Here is a 15,524-nt window from a genome sequence, read left to right on the forward strand (position 1 = left end):
AAAAAATCCCCAACTGAAAATAGCGTCCTGGGGATTTAAGCTATCTGTACAATGCTACAGTAGACACACAACCACCTTCAGGGAACATAAGCTAGTCTAGCTAGATATAGCAACTTGTTTCATACATAAAATGAACTGAGGGAGCGCACCGAGGCCCAGTATAAGACAAAGGATCGTTTTGAACTCTGAATTGTACACATACACTCTATTAGTACAAAAATAAAAATCTGGGGGGGGGGGGGGGGGGGGGGACTGGTTTAGCTCACTGGGTATGAACAGGTGACACATGCTCTGTTATTCCATATGCCCAGGTTTTTACTGCCTCCCCCGTGTTCCTTCTCCTAGCTTTCCTGTTTAGCTCCACTGTGCATTTGAAATTAAATAATAATAATTAATTTGGAATAAAAGCTATGTATATAGCACCAGAAATGAGCAGAATTCCTCTTCAATAAGGAGGTTGAGTTTGCCACGTGAAATCACAGCCTGTGGTTAGTGTCCTTGGCTGTGTCAAAGAGCACATAAAGCGCTAGATGTATAAAGGCTAATTTACACCATTGAGGCCTGCTCTCAAAAACTGAAATAGATGTAACACTGTCTGTTAAGCTGGATTTAAGAAATAAGTGAAACATGTTTAGCGCCATCTTCTGTAAGTGTTGGAGTCCAGCTTGCCGCTGTGGTGGCTCTCCTCCACACAGTACTCAAAAGAGACAGACAGTGAAAGTGGACAGTATATCCTCTGTTTCTTAACATGAAACTCGGTGTTGCGGCCAGGGGCAGCACAAATGTGATCCCCTTAAAGTGATCTTTAGTTTTAGTGTCCTTATTTTTCTCTCGTTATCGATTCTGTCACTAGTTAGCTAACATAAACTAATGTAAGTCTATTAACCAACCAACCACATGACAATCATGTTCCTTACTGTCAGAAGATGGCGCTAAGCTGTGTTACATCTAAACCAGTAGAGACTATGAAGGAAGAATCAGTTATATTGCTACAGGAGAACTTGCTGATATCTAGTTTCTTGATCAGTCAAGTTCTGGCTGTCTTGAATAGCTGATCTCTCCTCTGTATGGAGAAGGAAGCGCCCGCAAAGTAGAAGAAAAGAACAGAGTCCTTGAGACAAAAAAGGGTTAACACAGAATTGTTTACCAGATAGAAGAGGGAAAATATGCAGAGGTCCACTCCCCTCTTAGAGGTGGAGTTTGAACTTTGCCGTGGTCACTGTCTAGCTTACAAACTCGGGTGCAGTGAACCCAGAATCTGCTAGCTGCAGCCGAGCTTGTAAGCTGAACTTTAACCCTCATATGAGTGATAAGAGCTCTGCCTGTGTGTTCACCTCATCAACAGGTTGGCAGGAGAAAGTATGACGTTTGATGCCTTCAAACTGTCTGTCTAAAATTTTTGTTAAGAGGGGTGACGCGGTCGTAAGCTTATATAGTTCCACTTGTGAGCAGAGTAGTCCCGGACAGTGCTTCGGACCTCTAAACCACAACACCAACCACAATCTGCAGAGGATAATTTTCAACCTTTTAAAAGCTTTTATTCCGGAAGCTGGGCTGAAGCACCATGTTGAGTAAAGATCTTCCAGACATTGAGGTAAATTTGCTGTGTTATATGTTATAGCAGGATATTCTCATATGATATATAAGTGGAAAATGCAATGTATAGCATTCTCTAGCAACACATATACAGGTGTTGTGTGGATAACAAATGATAATAAAATGTTTTCCATGCCATAGTAAAATAAAGTCATTCTAATTGTGTCCATAGAATTTTTATGAGTACAGATGGGGATTTAAAGATTATTCTCCACTAATCTAGAAGCTTAACAGCAGGCTAATTTGCACATGACTGGCCTCTAATTATGACCATTTCACAAGAAAAAATTGAAACTATACATACAGCTGTGATCCTGGAATAATAGTAAGTCAGTCACAATCATCTGTTCATATACAGTTTCATCAGACTTGCAGGCATATCACAGTTTTCAAATGGACTTCCGCCATGCACAGGGCACTGCATATCCTTTGAGTCCATCAGTTTCTCAGCACAAACAGTACTTCCCTTACTGTGTGTGTCTTTAGAAAAGGCCTGTGTATAATTCAACATTCGGCTGCCCACAGGGTGAGACGTTTCTTTCTATAAGAAGCAAGCCTGACCGCAAAGTCACACAATGGAGATTCATTGGGTTACTCTTTTTACTAATGTAAAGTATTGACTTTAGTGTGAGAAGTGCCCTGGTGTGATTTAGATGATACGGAAATAGAAATGAAAGTATCCAGAGTTTTTGGGACAAAGTAAAAACACATCTTACTAATTTAGAAATTGGCTTCACTGAGCCACCCACAGTTTCTGCATGTCGCACACTGATGTGTTCTCTGCCTTGTGGCAGAATAATACATGTCAAAGTGACATGAAAATAAAATGTCTTATAAAATAAAAATGTTTTTTTAATGAAATAAAACCGCTTCTACAAACACAAAACAGATAAATAGGAGGGAAAAAGGCACTGTCAAAGTGCCTGAGAACATGGGTGTCTAAATGCTTTTTAAAGGAATCTACTGAGTCACCTGATTTTTACTCTTTTAAAAGTCCTCTTGGGTGCACCAAGTAGAGACCAGTAGAGTTATCAGAGATATACGACAGACCTATACATTGGCTAATCACTGTAACGTGTTGCAACGGTGAGGATTTAGTGGGTAAAATGCCACACGATGCAGTCTGAACATGATCGCCTGGTATTATGTAACAAGCCATGTGTTTGATTGTACAACCTATAGATAACTGACACAGGGTCAAAGTGGAGATGTCAGTGTGCATATGTGTGTATCTATCTATCTATCTATAAAAAAGAAAAAAATTCCCGACTCGCCCCTGTGGGCGGTCAATCCTTCAAGCTCGGGTCCTCTACCAGAGGCCTGGGAGCTTGAGGGTCCTGCGCAGTATCTTAGCTGTTCCTAGGACTGCGCTCTTCTGGACAGAGATCTCTGATGTTGTTCCCGGGATCTGCTGGAGCCACTCGCCTAGTTTGGGAGTCACCGCACCTAGTGCTCCGATACTTTTAGTTAGTCTAATGCAAAGCCCTCTCCAAATTGTTTGATTTTAAAATCAAATAAATTATTAAATTATTACATTTTTGAATGATTTGATGTGTTATCACTGTACTTCCAATCAAGTATAGACTACAATGAACTGATTTTTTTAAATCAAAATTTTATAAAATGTCCCATATTTTTGGAAACTAATGATGGCGTTGATATGCTAAGACCAGTTCAATAGATCATTAGCCACTAATGTTCAAATAGTCAAGGTCAGGTTGGATTAATACATTCAGTGATAATATTCTTTAATGGCAGAATTTACATGAATAAAATACTATTCAGTATTCCCCCATGTAACAAGGTGTCAGTGTGCGACAAGCTTAATTTCTCGATTTCTACTGTTATATATGAATGCAACACGTGACATTGGCTCAGTGCATCGACCTGGCAGCTCACCATTATCTTATCATCTTGACCCCGACCATGAAACAGCCAGACTTCCTAGAATGTTCCACAGTTTCAATGTTCTTGTCGGCAAATCTCAGCAAATGTGCTGTCAAGAAAAATAATGTTGTTACGGTCTGCATATTATGCAGACTGTGCAGTGTGAAGTTGAGGACCCAAAATGCAGACACAGAAGCAGGTAGGACTCAGAAGAAAGTAAGCCATTTTATTAGGCTGTAAAAAGTCCAGCAAACAAAACTTAATGTCTAAAAGGGAATTGCAAACTATAACAACAGGAACCTGGAATGAGGAAACACAAGGGTGGCTGTAGCTCAGGAGGTAGAGCAGGTCACCTACTGATCGGAAGTTTGGTGGTTCGATTCTTGGCTCCTCCAGTCTGCATGTCAAGTATCCTTGGGTAAGGTACTAACCCCAAGTTGCTCTCTGATGCGTCCATCGGAGAATGTGTGTGAATGTAGTTAGATAGCACTAAGTATAGATAAAGTGCTTGTGAGAATGGGTGAATGTGGCATGTTGTATAGAGTGCTTTGAGTACTCTGAGAGAGTAGGAAAGGGCTATTACCATTTACAAGAAAATAGAGACTGACAAGGAATAAGAGGAAGCCAGCACTATATAGACACACTGAGGGGAAATAGCTCGGAAAATAAAACACTCTCTGTGGAGAAACTGTGCCTGTTTAAGATGCTCTTTTTATATTCAATCATATTGCTGACCTTTGACCAGTTATCCTAGTTAGTTGCAAAGTATTTTTCCAGCTGTTTCTTTCTAAGACCACTTACTTTTCCAGTCTTTTGTTGCCTTTGTTGTCTTTTGTTAACTTAATTATGATAATAATTATAATTGTATAAAGGAGCCTTTGAGGTGGTCTGGGCATCTGACAAGGATGCCTTGTGGGTGAGGTGTTCTGGGCATGTCCAACCAAGAGGAGGCCCTGGGGCAGATCCAGGACACTCGGTAGAGGTTTATCTCTCAGCTGGCCTAGGAAGCCTCTGTGCTACCTGGAAAAGCTAGATTAGGTAGTTTGCTACAGACTGGGCTTCTCTGCTTAGGCTGCTGTCCCAGCAACCTGACCCCATATAAGCAGAAGAAAATGGATGGATTATTATTATTAAATATGAGAAAATATATTTCATGAAATAATAAAAGGTTAGAAATATGTTTTATTGTGAAGAAAATATGGATGAGTTTGTGCCCCAATTTTTTTGGAATTTGGGGTTGTGGCATAAGACTTCTCTGAATATAATTATCTAGTTCCCTCTGCAACCATACCACTTTATAAAAACAAACACACTGGATGCTTTTCCTGGATCATTCCTTTATATGTAAAGCAAAAATGTGAACCACTATACTGTGGAGCCACTTGAAATGCTAAAACAAAGTCTCTGGAAAATAAAAGAAGATTCTACTCATGTTTATTAGGACGTGCAGTCTAAGAATCCAATCCTGTGTCTTTTTCTTTTCAGAGCATCCTAGCTCTGAATCCAAGGGTGAAGCATCATGCTCAGATCATATCCACAGCCAGTAAGAAGAAAGAAAAGAAACACTGGAAGAGGAACCCTGAAAAGAACTGCGGTGTAAGAAAAATACACAAACAAGACGTAGCTTCAATTAAAAGAGTATCTTTAGTCAAATTAGAGCATTTGCATAATTTAATGCTTGGAACATCATTCATCTTCTTCACTCTTTTTTCCAGTCTTGTGTGAAGTTAGAAAACAACTTTGACGACATCAAGCATACAACACTGAGCGAGCGAGGAGCACTACGAGAAGCTCTCAGGTGAAGATTAATGAAGAGGCTACTTTAGTTATTTGTTTTTAATATAGCATATGTCACAAATATGATTTACATTCAACTTATGTTAAAAAAGATACCAAATTTCAGATGGTCACAACAAATGCAGGCTAAAGAAGAGTATTCTCATCATTGTCAGGCCAGTTCCACACATGTACTTTTTTTTTTTTATCACCATTAGAGAAAAAGGGCAGCAGTGCAGTTGGATGAATCCAACTGTTAATTGAATAGCCATGACATTTGTACACACAATATAATAATAATCCATGTCAAAAGAAAGTTTTTTTTCCCAGGACTTTCTTTATTTTTTCAGTTAGCTACACCATCATGACAAAATGTACAAAATGAACAAAATGTAAATTTTATTTATGAGACGAAATCGTGATAGTGACGTACTGGCACATTAAACTAAGACACTGTACATGAAAAGTATTATCTTAAATGTATCCATTATAATATTAGACATTACAGCACTACAAACTGTGTTTTTTGTCTAAAATAACAAAAATCCTCCAAACTGTTTGCATGCAATTTTTATTTTTTAGAAATCTTACTTGGTTAAGCTGCAGAAACAAATGAAAAATTTGTGTTTAGATGTCTAAAATGTGCTGATGCTCCCTGTCAGAAGAGCTGCCCAACTAATCTGGACATCAAGTCATTCATTACGAGTATCTCCAATAAGGTAGAATCCACTCTGCACTCTTTCTGTCATGATCCCGAGTCTTGTACCCAGCGTTTCCTGTTTTGGACTTTTAGTTTTGGTTTATTTTATAGTCTGAGGTTGAGATTCTGTTCTTTGTTTGGTTACTCTTACTTATTTGTATTCCTAAGTCATCTTGGTTTCTTGTCTAATTTATGTTGTCTTATCTCTGTCTCCACACTTATTCGCCTGTTCCCCAGTCGTGCCTCTGTTTCTCTCACTCCCTCTTTTCCCTGTATTTAGTCAGTCAGTGTGTGTATGTTCTCGTACTTCCTTTTTTACTTTGATAGTCTCCTGCCCTGTGTGTAGCATGTGCAGTTTTGTCCTCTGTCTCGTCAGTTAGATTATGTCCAGCTGTCTTCGCCAGGTTATTCCTCTTTGTCCTGATTCCCTCGTGTGTATATATTGTCTGCATCTCCCTCATTCCTGGCTGTGTGTTCTGCCTGTGTGTTTAGTTTCCAGTTTGGTTTTGTATTTCATAAGTTCGATAATAAAGCTGTGTTTTTGAGTTAAGGTCCATATGAGAGTCTGCATTCTGGGTCCCCGATCCTGTCTTCACATAGCCTTATGTCTTCAGATATTCAAAGTAATACCAGATAGCAGTACTCTGATGTCAAGTGTGTGTATTTGTGTAACAGAACTACTATGGGGCAGCGCGTGCCATTCTATCTGACAACCCTCTGGGTTTGACCTGCGGAATGGTTTGTCCCACATCGGAGCTGTGTGTAGGGGGCTGCAACCTGTATGCTTCTGAAGAAGGACCCATTAACATTGGAGGGTTACAGCAGTTTGCTATTGAGGTACGACAGTTTTCAGAAAACACATTTCTAATCAATTATATTGATTTAACATCAGCCATGATGTAAAAGTAGTGTATTAAAGACTATTCTTGGCATGTGCATTTGTGTATGTTTCTTTACAGGTGTTTAGTAAAATGGGCATCCCTCAGAAAAGAAACCCCGAACTCCCACCATTCAATGAGCTGCCAGAGTCTTACCACACCCCTATAGCTCTGATTGGCTGTGGCCCAGCATCAATTAGTTGTGCTTCTTTCCTGGCCCGTCTGGGATATGATAATATCACAATATTTGAAAAACAGAAGTACACAGGAGGGCTGAGGTATCTTAACATTATTATTATATAAAATATTATATGACAGTGTTCATTTCCCTCAAGCTGTTTTATATTGTATTGTTAGTTACTTGGGAAGTAAAGGTTCAGTCTTTTTAAAAAGAATTTTAGAATTGCACATTGAGACATGGGTAAACCTTTTTTAATATGTCTGCAAATTAGAGAGAGAAGCTGGCACGAGGACAGTTGAAAGACACAATACCAACATGATAGCATTGGGGAGACAAAAATCATTCAAAGAGATATGTTCTTCTATGCAGCACGTCAGAAATCCCTCAATTCCGGCTTCCATATGAGGTCGTCCAGTTTGAAATAAACCTGATGAAGGACCTGGGAGTGAAGGTATGAAATGTGGCACGTATTTTCAAAATAGTATTTGTAGCATCCATTACATTAGTCGAATCTCTTTACATGAGTCAACAGTTCAGTTAAGACATTTTGTTTCTGTGGCGTCTACAGGTGGTGTGTGAGAAGGGCTTGGGTGTTAATGGAATGACTCTGAAGTCCCTGAAGGAAGATGGATTTAAGGCTGTCTTCATAGGGATTGGTGAGTTTCACTTGACAACCATTATGAATAGATTCCAGTTTAGTTCCCTGTAAATTCATCTGGAATCTGGATGTGTCTGGATATTATGCACATTTGTAAAAAGTTATAATAAACTGCTGAATTACATCAACCATCAAATTTGTTTTTCTGCATGCATTTTAAGTCCTCATCAAGTCCTGTTTGCATGTGTCTGTGAATGTGTGTGTGACACCAGGTCTCCCACAGGCCAACAGAGCTGAAATCTTCAAGGGTTTAACTGTGGATCAAGGATTCTTCACTTCTAAGGACTTTCTGCCCATGGTGGCCTCTGCCAGCAAGAAAGGTACCACTTAATTTTTGTTCCTCTACCAGTCCACAGGATTATAGTTCACATGTGCAGTAACAAAGTCACAATATACACATTATTTATATGAAGTCACGATCCCAAACATACGACAATAGCATCACTTCACAGCCTTTGATCAGCCCGTAACTTTTCATGTGTTAGTGTATCCGCACATACTCATTCAATCATACAGTACTTTTGCTGGTGACATGGTTTTTTACATTTTGGGCTCTCTGTCGCTTTGCCTAGGTATGTGTCAGTGTCGCTCCTCTCTGCCAGAACTAAAGGGAGTGGTGATAGTTTTGGGGGCCGGTGACACTGCATTTGACTGTGCCACCTCAGCCCTTCGGTGTGGAGCCAAAAGAGTGTATGTCTGCTTCAGGAGGGGATTCACCAACATTAGAGCTGTTCCTGAGGAGGTGCTGATGAGAGGCAGATGGATCAACTGACGCAGTATACAGACAGATCACCAGATGAGTGTACTGATATGTATGACGTTTTTTCCTCTCAGATGGAGTTGGCTAAAGAGGAGCAGTGTGAGTTCCTTCCTTTTCTGTCTCCCCGTGAGGTCATTATGAAGAATGGGCATGTTGCTGGGTTACAGTTCTGTCGCACTGAGCAGACTGAGGAAGGTGACTGGGTTGAAGACGAGGAGCAAATTGTCAGACTGAAGGCTGATTACATAATCAGTGCTTTTGGATCCCTGTTGAATGAGCCACAAGGTAATGAGTAATCAGCTGCGCAACACATTACCCAACTTTTTGCTTCACCTTTAACTAGAAGAAGTAATGACAAATCCAGATGTAATTGTAAAACTTTGGTTTCCGAGTGCTGGTTTGTCTTTTTTAATTTTACTTTTTTTTTTTTCAAATATACATTACTGAGCAAGTCTCTTGACCAACTCCCAGTTTCTTAACATGGGAAATAGGTGCAAAACCTGTAATTTAAATACAGCACAAAAACGTTGTTCTCTGTTAGGTGTAGACAACACTAGTTCATCTTTTGAGTAAGGAACCTTTTAATGTTTGGTCAATGTTCAGAGGCTTGACACACAAAAACACATTTCTCTGAAAATCATCAGTTAAAAAGACCTGGACTACCAGCAGCCCAAAACAACATAACAAAATTAAATCTGTAATGGTTTGAAAGTTTGCAGGTGATGTTTAGACTGAGGCAGAGCATGAAACTGACTGATATGCTGGGTGCTTGTAGTGACTGAGGCCATGACGCCTGTGAAGCTGAGTCGCTGGGGTACCCCAGAGGTGAACACAGGCACCATGCAGACCAGTGAGCCCTGGGTTTTTGCTGGAGGAGACGTCGCTGGTTTGGCAAACACCACAGTGGAGTCAGTGAATGATGGCAAACAAGCCTCGTGGCATATTCACAGATACATACAGGTAAGTCTGCTAAGACTCTAAACACCAATGAGTTCGATAAGGAGAGATCATTTGGAAGAACCGAACAAGATTTACCAAGATGGAAAAATGAATTGGACTCCAATGACCCGTTATCACAGAAAAGAATCCCAGTAGCGATAGGATTTAGAACAGGAAACCCCAAAACATAGGCACTGATGGTGTTGAAGATTGAGATGGAAGCTTGGATGGGGCGAGATGGAGAGGTGGTTGGTTGCATGAATGAGAATCCGATGGAAAAGCACAGATTTTAAACCAGTCAGAATGGAGGCTTTGCCTTCTTTGATCCAATCAAAAAGGTGACTGGGCTAGTATAATGATGACAGCACTGAGTTTGATAGCATGGGAAGGTTATAGTGAACATCTAGGAAAGCAAGCATATGAATGACTGCAGATCTTCCTTACTGAACTTGTGCCTATTAATGGTTTGTTTAGTGTCCATGTACAATTTTTGTACCTCATGCATAATACACAAAATATCATACCAATAATGTTACCAAAAATATTTATCCCTTCTCTTTTACTTGTATAGTCTCTTCATGGACAAACAGTAGACCCAGTTCCAAAGTTGCCATTGTTCTACAGTGCTATAGACCAGGTGGACATCAGCATTGAAGTTTGTGGAATAAAATTTCCAAATCCGTTTGGCCTGGCCTCTGCTCCTCCTACCACTAGCACAGCCATGATCAGAAGAGCTTTTGAACAAGGATGGGGCTTCGCTCTGACTAAGACATTTGGACTGGATAAGGTACCACACATGCAAACAATGTACCAAACCACCAGTCACTAGAACGACTATACTTGCAGGCATTAAAGAGATTTATTCACCCGAACATGTATTTTACGATACCTTACAGTAAATCATTGTAACATATCAATATTTCCTCCTTGCTGACCTTTGCTGTTTTTGCATTTTTATATTTTTCCCATACCAATTTATTATGTAACCTCAGATTTATTCCTCAGGAAATTGTGAGCATACAAAAAAAACGAAAAAAAAAAAAAAAAGGGATTTGTTTAGGATTCTTTACCAGATGAACACAAGTAAAAGCTTCAGAAAGAAAAACACGAAAGCTTTGTTGTGTCTAGCAAGTTTCACTTTAAGGACCCCAAAAAAAGAAGTTAACCTCATGAATGGGCTCTATAAATCTGTGTCTTTAGGATCTGGTGACCAATGTGTCTCCTCGAATTGTGCGTGGTACAACATCAGGCCCTCTTTATGGGCCTGGTCTGGGCTCCTTCCTCAACATTGAGCTCATCAGCGAGAAGACAGCAGCCTACTGGTGTCAGTCGGTTGCTGAGCTGAAAAAAGACTTCCCCAACAACGTAAGTTTGATATTACATCATACCTTTCCTTGGTGATAAGCGTGTTGTTGCGTTAAATAATTAATATACATTTACTTTTCTGGATTGTTTCTGTACCATATTACATATTTCTTTGATTTTTTCCATGAGCTTCATTCCATCACATGTGCTTTACCAGACATTTCATGTCTTTAGTGCGTGTTCTCTAGCAGTGTCCATTTGCACCACTGTACCAAAATTCACCCAAGTTTGAAGTACAAAGTTCTAAAATAAGTCTAAAATGTGTGATGTTTAAAATCGAAAAAAAAATCCCTCTGTGTCCATCAGGTGGTGATTTCTAGTATAATGTGTGGTTACAACGAGGAAGACTGGACAGAGCTAGCCAAGATGGCTGAGGTGATAAAAACAATATACCACTATAATCAAACATTTTTACAGAATATGTAGTCTAATGATGATTTAATTGTAAAAATAACGAATGTATGTGTTTAGGAGTCGGGAGCAGATGCTTTGGAGCTGAACCTCTCTTGTCCTCATGGGATGGGAGAGAGAGGCATGGGACTGGCCTGTGGACAGGTACGCACCCCCCCCCCCCCCAAAAAAAACAAAAAAAAACAAAACACACCCAAATATACAAGGGAGGAAATGGATGTAAGAACAATTAAGTGTAAAGGTGTAACCATTTATTCATTTGTTGTGTCATCAGGACCCAGTGCTGGTAAGGAACATCTGTCGCTGGGTGCGTGAGGCCATTTCCATTCCATTCTTTGCTAAACTGACACCAAATGTTACAAATATTGTTGACATTGCCAAGGCAGCCCATGAAGGTAACCACACTTCACCTTTTCATTCAGTATCATTTTACATTGCTCAGTACTAATCCACAATGTAGCGAATGATTAGCAGATGCCTGTTAACAAGTCTGTAAATGTTGTGCTGTGTTATAGGTGGAGCGGATGGAGTCACAGCCACCAACACGGTCTCAGGTTTAATGGGACTCAAAGCTGATGGCGCTCCCTGGCCAAGTGTTGGTTTGGAAAAACGCACCACATACGGAGGGATCTCTGGTAAGTGCACACACGGTGAAGTATAGCGCAGTGCTGAATAAACTTATTTATCACATTAATGGTGTGTTCAGGTAATGCCATCAGGCCCATTACTCTCAGAGCAGTGTCAGCCATCGCCAGAGCAATTCCAGGTTTTCCTATTCTGGCCACCGGGGGTATTGACTCAGCAGAGAGCGGACTACAGTTTCTTCATGCTGGGGCTTCCCTGTTACAGGTGATAACCAATTTACTGTAACAGGTTTTGCCATTGAATAAAAGTTGATCACAGACCAGTCACTTAGATCAGCTTTCTCATTCTGTCGGGATACCACAGGTGTGTAGTGCAGTTCAGAACCAGGACTTCACATTGATTGAGGATTACTGTGTGGGTACGCAACTGCTTTTTGGCTGAGCTTAACAGGCATTCATTTACATTTTTAGAGCTTCAAAATATTTACTTTTGTATTATTGTGACATTACACATGTTTAGGTCTGAAGGCCTTGCTGTACCTAAAGAGCCTAGAGCTAAAGGACTGGGATGGTCAGTCACCTCCAACAGCGAGCCATCAGAAGGGAAAACCAGTTCCCAGACTCGAAAGCCTGGTTGGAAAGGTACAACCACAACAGTTATAGTAACTTTTTGGTCTTTCTTGGCCTTATATCAACCCACACCTGAATGCTTCAGGCCAGCAAACTGCCAAAACCATCTGCTAGCTGCTAGTAGAGGTACTCTCGTTTGCTGATGACAATGAGTTAACCAGCTGCATCTTATTATCATTGCCACACTGGTACTTACTCTCTTAATTCCTGAGGAAGCAGTAAGAGTGCAATTAGTTTTGCTTCTGCTCCCAGTTAAAATTTTGTTAAATAAGTACTGAACCTGGGTAATGTGTTGTTATTTTCCTTAGGTTGTATTAAACCAATTTTAAAAGATGCTAGAGACCAGATTATTTTTATTACATCCTAACATTTAAAACCTTGAATCAAAAGAAGATGCCTGTTCTTTTTCACATTAAATGGTTATTTGTCTAATAACCATTTGTCACCTCTTATTGGTCAATGTGCATGTGTTTAGAGTCTCCCTAGCTTTGGTCCATACCTTCAGGAGAAGACGGAAGCCATTGCTGCATGCAAGAAACGACTCCGAGATGCTGGTGAAACCAATGTGGTGGAATCCAACGTCAGCCGGATCAACGTGCCCCAGAAGCCTGTTCCTCCAGTCAAGGTCCATACGCATACATACGTGCTGCACGTTGAGTTCAATAAAGCTATATGTCACAGTCGGGCTGAGACTGTAAGGAGTGAAGAAGGTGGACCCAAGTGTAGACACGCAAAATAACAAAACTTAATATTAACTGAAGAATAAGCCTGGACTTATAAAGCAAAGAGCAGAACTAAATCATGATCTAAACCGGGTGAGCTAAACATAACAAAACCCTGGAACATAGAAACCTGGCATGAGTTCATAACAGAACTCATTTGGGGAGCATTACCTTACCTTGTTTCCATGAAACAAGGTAAGGTAACAGACACTCAGGCAGGGAAACGCATGGGGAAACAGCTGACACAAATGAGCATAACGACTTCACAGTGGAAGAGTAAAATGAAACACAATGAACATAGAAACACAAGACCTCTTCAAAATAAAACAGGAAACATGAGATGCAAACATGACAATACAAACTTGACAACCTGAAATCACAGACAAGAAATACATGAGACTAACCAGAAGACGTAAGTGAAACATAACTAGATTAAACTTGAGGCAACTAAATAATGAACCTAGAACTTAACATTATCTTCAAAATACAACAAAAGAGATCAAAAGCCAAATGAAAGGCTGGCTCACAGACCCGGCCCCTGACACTGCATTTGGTTTTTAACCATAAATGTGTTTTTATGTATGTGTGTGGTGACGGGTTGTGTTATAGGACGTGATAGCCAGAGCACTGCGCCACATTGGAGCATACCAGGAACTTAACAACATGGAGCAGGTACACAGTTCTCATTCATTCACTCTAACCAGGTAATATTCTGACCATTGTAGTGATTTATAGGAAAAGATAAATGAACAAAAGGACATTGCACCACATGTGTAATCACTTTTTATTTTCTAAATCAGGTTTTCTTCTCATGATCACAGATAGCAGAAAAATATCATTTATCAAAATCACAACAACAACAATGGTCTTTCCCTGTGCTCTCAGGTCCAGGCTCTTATAGATGAAGAGATGTGTATCAACTGTGGGAAATGTTACATGACCTGCAATGACTCTGGATACCAGGTATGTTTTTCTACTATATCCAGACAGTCATCACTTTCTTGTTTTTCAAGAGATGTATCTGCTTCAGTCCCATAATGTGACTCTTATTTCAAGGCTATAACATTCGACCCTGAAACTCATCTTCCATCCGTGACTGACAGCTGCACTGGCTGCACTTTGTGCCTCAGTGTCTGTCCCATCATAGACTGCATCAAGATGGTCAAAAGGAAAACAGCCTACAAACCCAACAGAGGTGTACCTATTAGTCCTGTCTGCTAAAGGCGAGGATAATAATAAAACAAAGACATCCAACTGGATTGTCTTATACAGTAAATTAATTTGTGTGAAGTATAATCTTAGTTTGAAAGCCCAGCTCCAGTGGCACCACTGAGCAGAGAGGCAGATAACATCACAATAATTGTATAGTGTATATATAGTAAGTGTATGTCAATAATTCCACTCTGATTTAGTTGGTAAATCTGAATCTGACTTTGTTTTTATTCTCTTGTAGAAAATCATTTCAATGTTAAAAAGGCATTTACAGAATGTCAAATTAATTCAAGTCAAATGAAATGCTCCCCAAATAAGTTCTGTGATTTCAAATGTCTGGATTTTTGGATATACAGAAAATATCTGTAAGATGGAGCACATTTTTATACAAATTTGTGAGATTGTGTAAAAAAATTAACCAACATAAAAATATTCTGTTATACATGTGTTATCAGGAAAATGTTGTGAAATGTTAAAAATAAAAGCAACCATTACTTTGTGTCAAGTTATTTTATCATCCTAATACATACATTATATCTATTCAAATATTTAAGTACAGCTTTGTTGTGTTTTTGATATTAGGTAATATTATTGTTCCTATATATTCATATATATTCATGAAAGTTGCACTAGTGCATGTAAACAACATACATTCTGGGCTGGTTAGATTATTCTAAGTTTGAGGTTAGTAGACACTTTACCTCTAATTTCTGTGAACGGTAAGAATTCCGTGGCTGAGTTTAGTTAGGCTGGAAGCTTTTTGTTGCTGAAACATTTTGAAACAACCTTTGAAATGGTTTGAAAATATTTCCCTTGAGTATTTGGTTAGTTTCTTTTTAAAATGTAGCATTAAATTCAGGAAAAACATTGTCACCTTTTCCTCATCAATTCAAGAAGCTAAAAATCACTATTTTGGGAAACACTTTTTTTTTTTTTTTTTTAGATTTCCTCTTTTTTGCACTAGGAAATGTGCTTTGTTCTCTTACTAATATTAGTCCCTTATCACCCTTAAAAAATATTTTAACATGATCGTTAACTAGACTAACTAAGAACAATATTCATTTAAAAGATTTCATTCACTTCATGAAACTGGGGTTGTATAAAATACATTTTAGATATTTTAGAAAAGCGCTTGTTCTTTGCTATAAATCTGCACATTTAAATGTTTTTTATGAGTCTTTGACCTTGCCACTCTGGTGGTCCGTGGGAAATTCATCTCACCCTA

At 39.4% G+C, this 15,524-nt stretch overlaps 1 protein-coding gene across 1 annotated transcript; it reads left to right on the forward strand.

The window, feature by feature from the left end:
• The first annotated feature begins 279 nt into the window (after positions 1-279).
• On the forward strand, positions 280-14,792 carry dpydb (dihydropyrimidine dehydrogenase b). The gene is made up of 25 exons (XM_085254739.1): positions 280-1,594; positions 4,969-5,079; positions 5,199-5,281; positions 5,891-5,978; positions 6,635-6,796; positions 6,919-7,115; positions 7,388-7,469; positions 7,587-7,674; positions 7,889-7,996; positions 8,249-8,418; positions 8,511-8,721; positions 9,212-9,396; positions 9,947-10,162; positions 10,576-10,740; positions 11,047-11,115; positions 11,212-11,295; positions 11,426-11,546; positions 11,667-11,786; positions 11,858-12,000; positions 12,100-12,154; positions 12,256-12,377; positions 12,841-12,990; positions 13,697-13,759; positions 13,973-14,050; positions 14,144-14,792. The coding sequence occupies exons 1-25, from the start codon at positions 1,565-1,567 to the stop codon at positions 14,306-14,308; spliced, it is 3,066 nt and encodes a 1,021-aa protein (XP_085110865.1). The 5' UTR covers positions 280-1,564; the 3' UTR covers positions 14,309-14,792.
• Positions 14,793-15,524: the final 732 nt, after the last annotated feature.

This window comes from Mchenga conophoros, linkage group LG18 (assembly GCF_057382185.1).
Source record: "Mchenga conophoros isolate Kocher_MC1m ecotype Shallow Benthic linkage group LG18, M_conophoros_male_GT1.1, whole genome shotgun sequence".
NCBI classification, from domain to species: Eukaryota; Metazoa; Chordata; class Actinopteri; order Cichliformes; family Cichlidae; genus Mchenga; species Mchenga conophoros.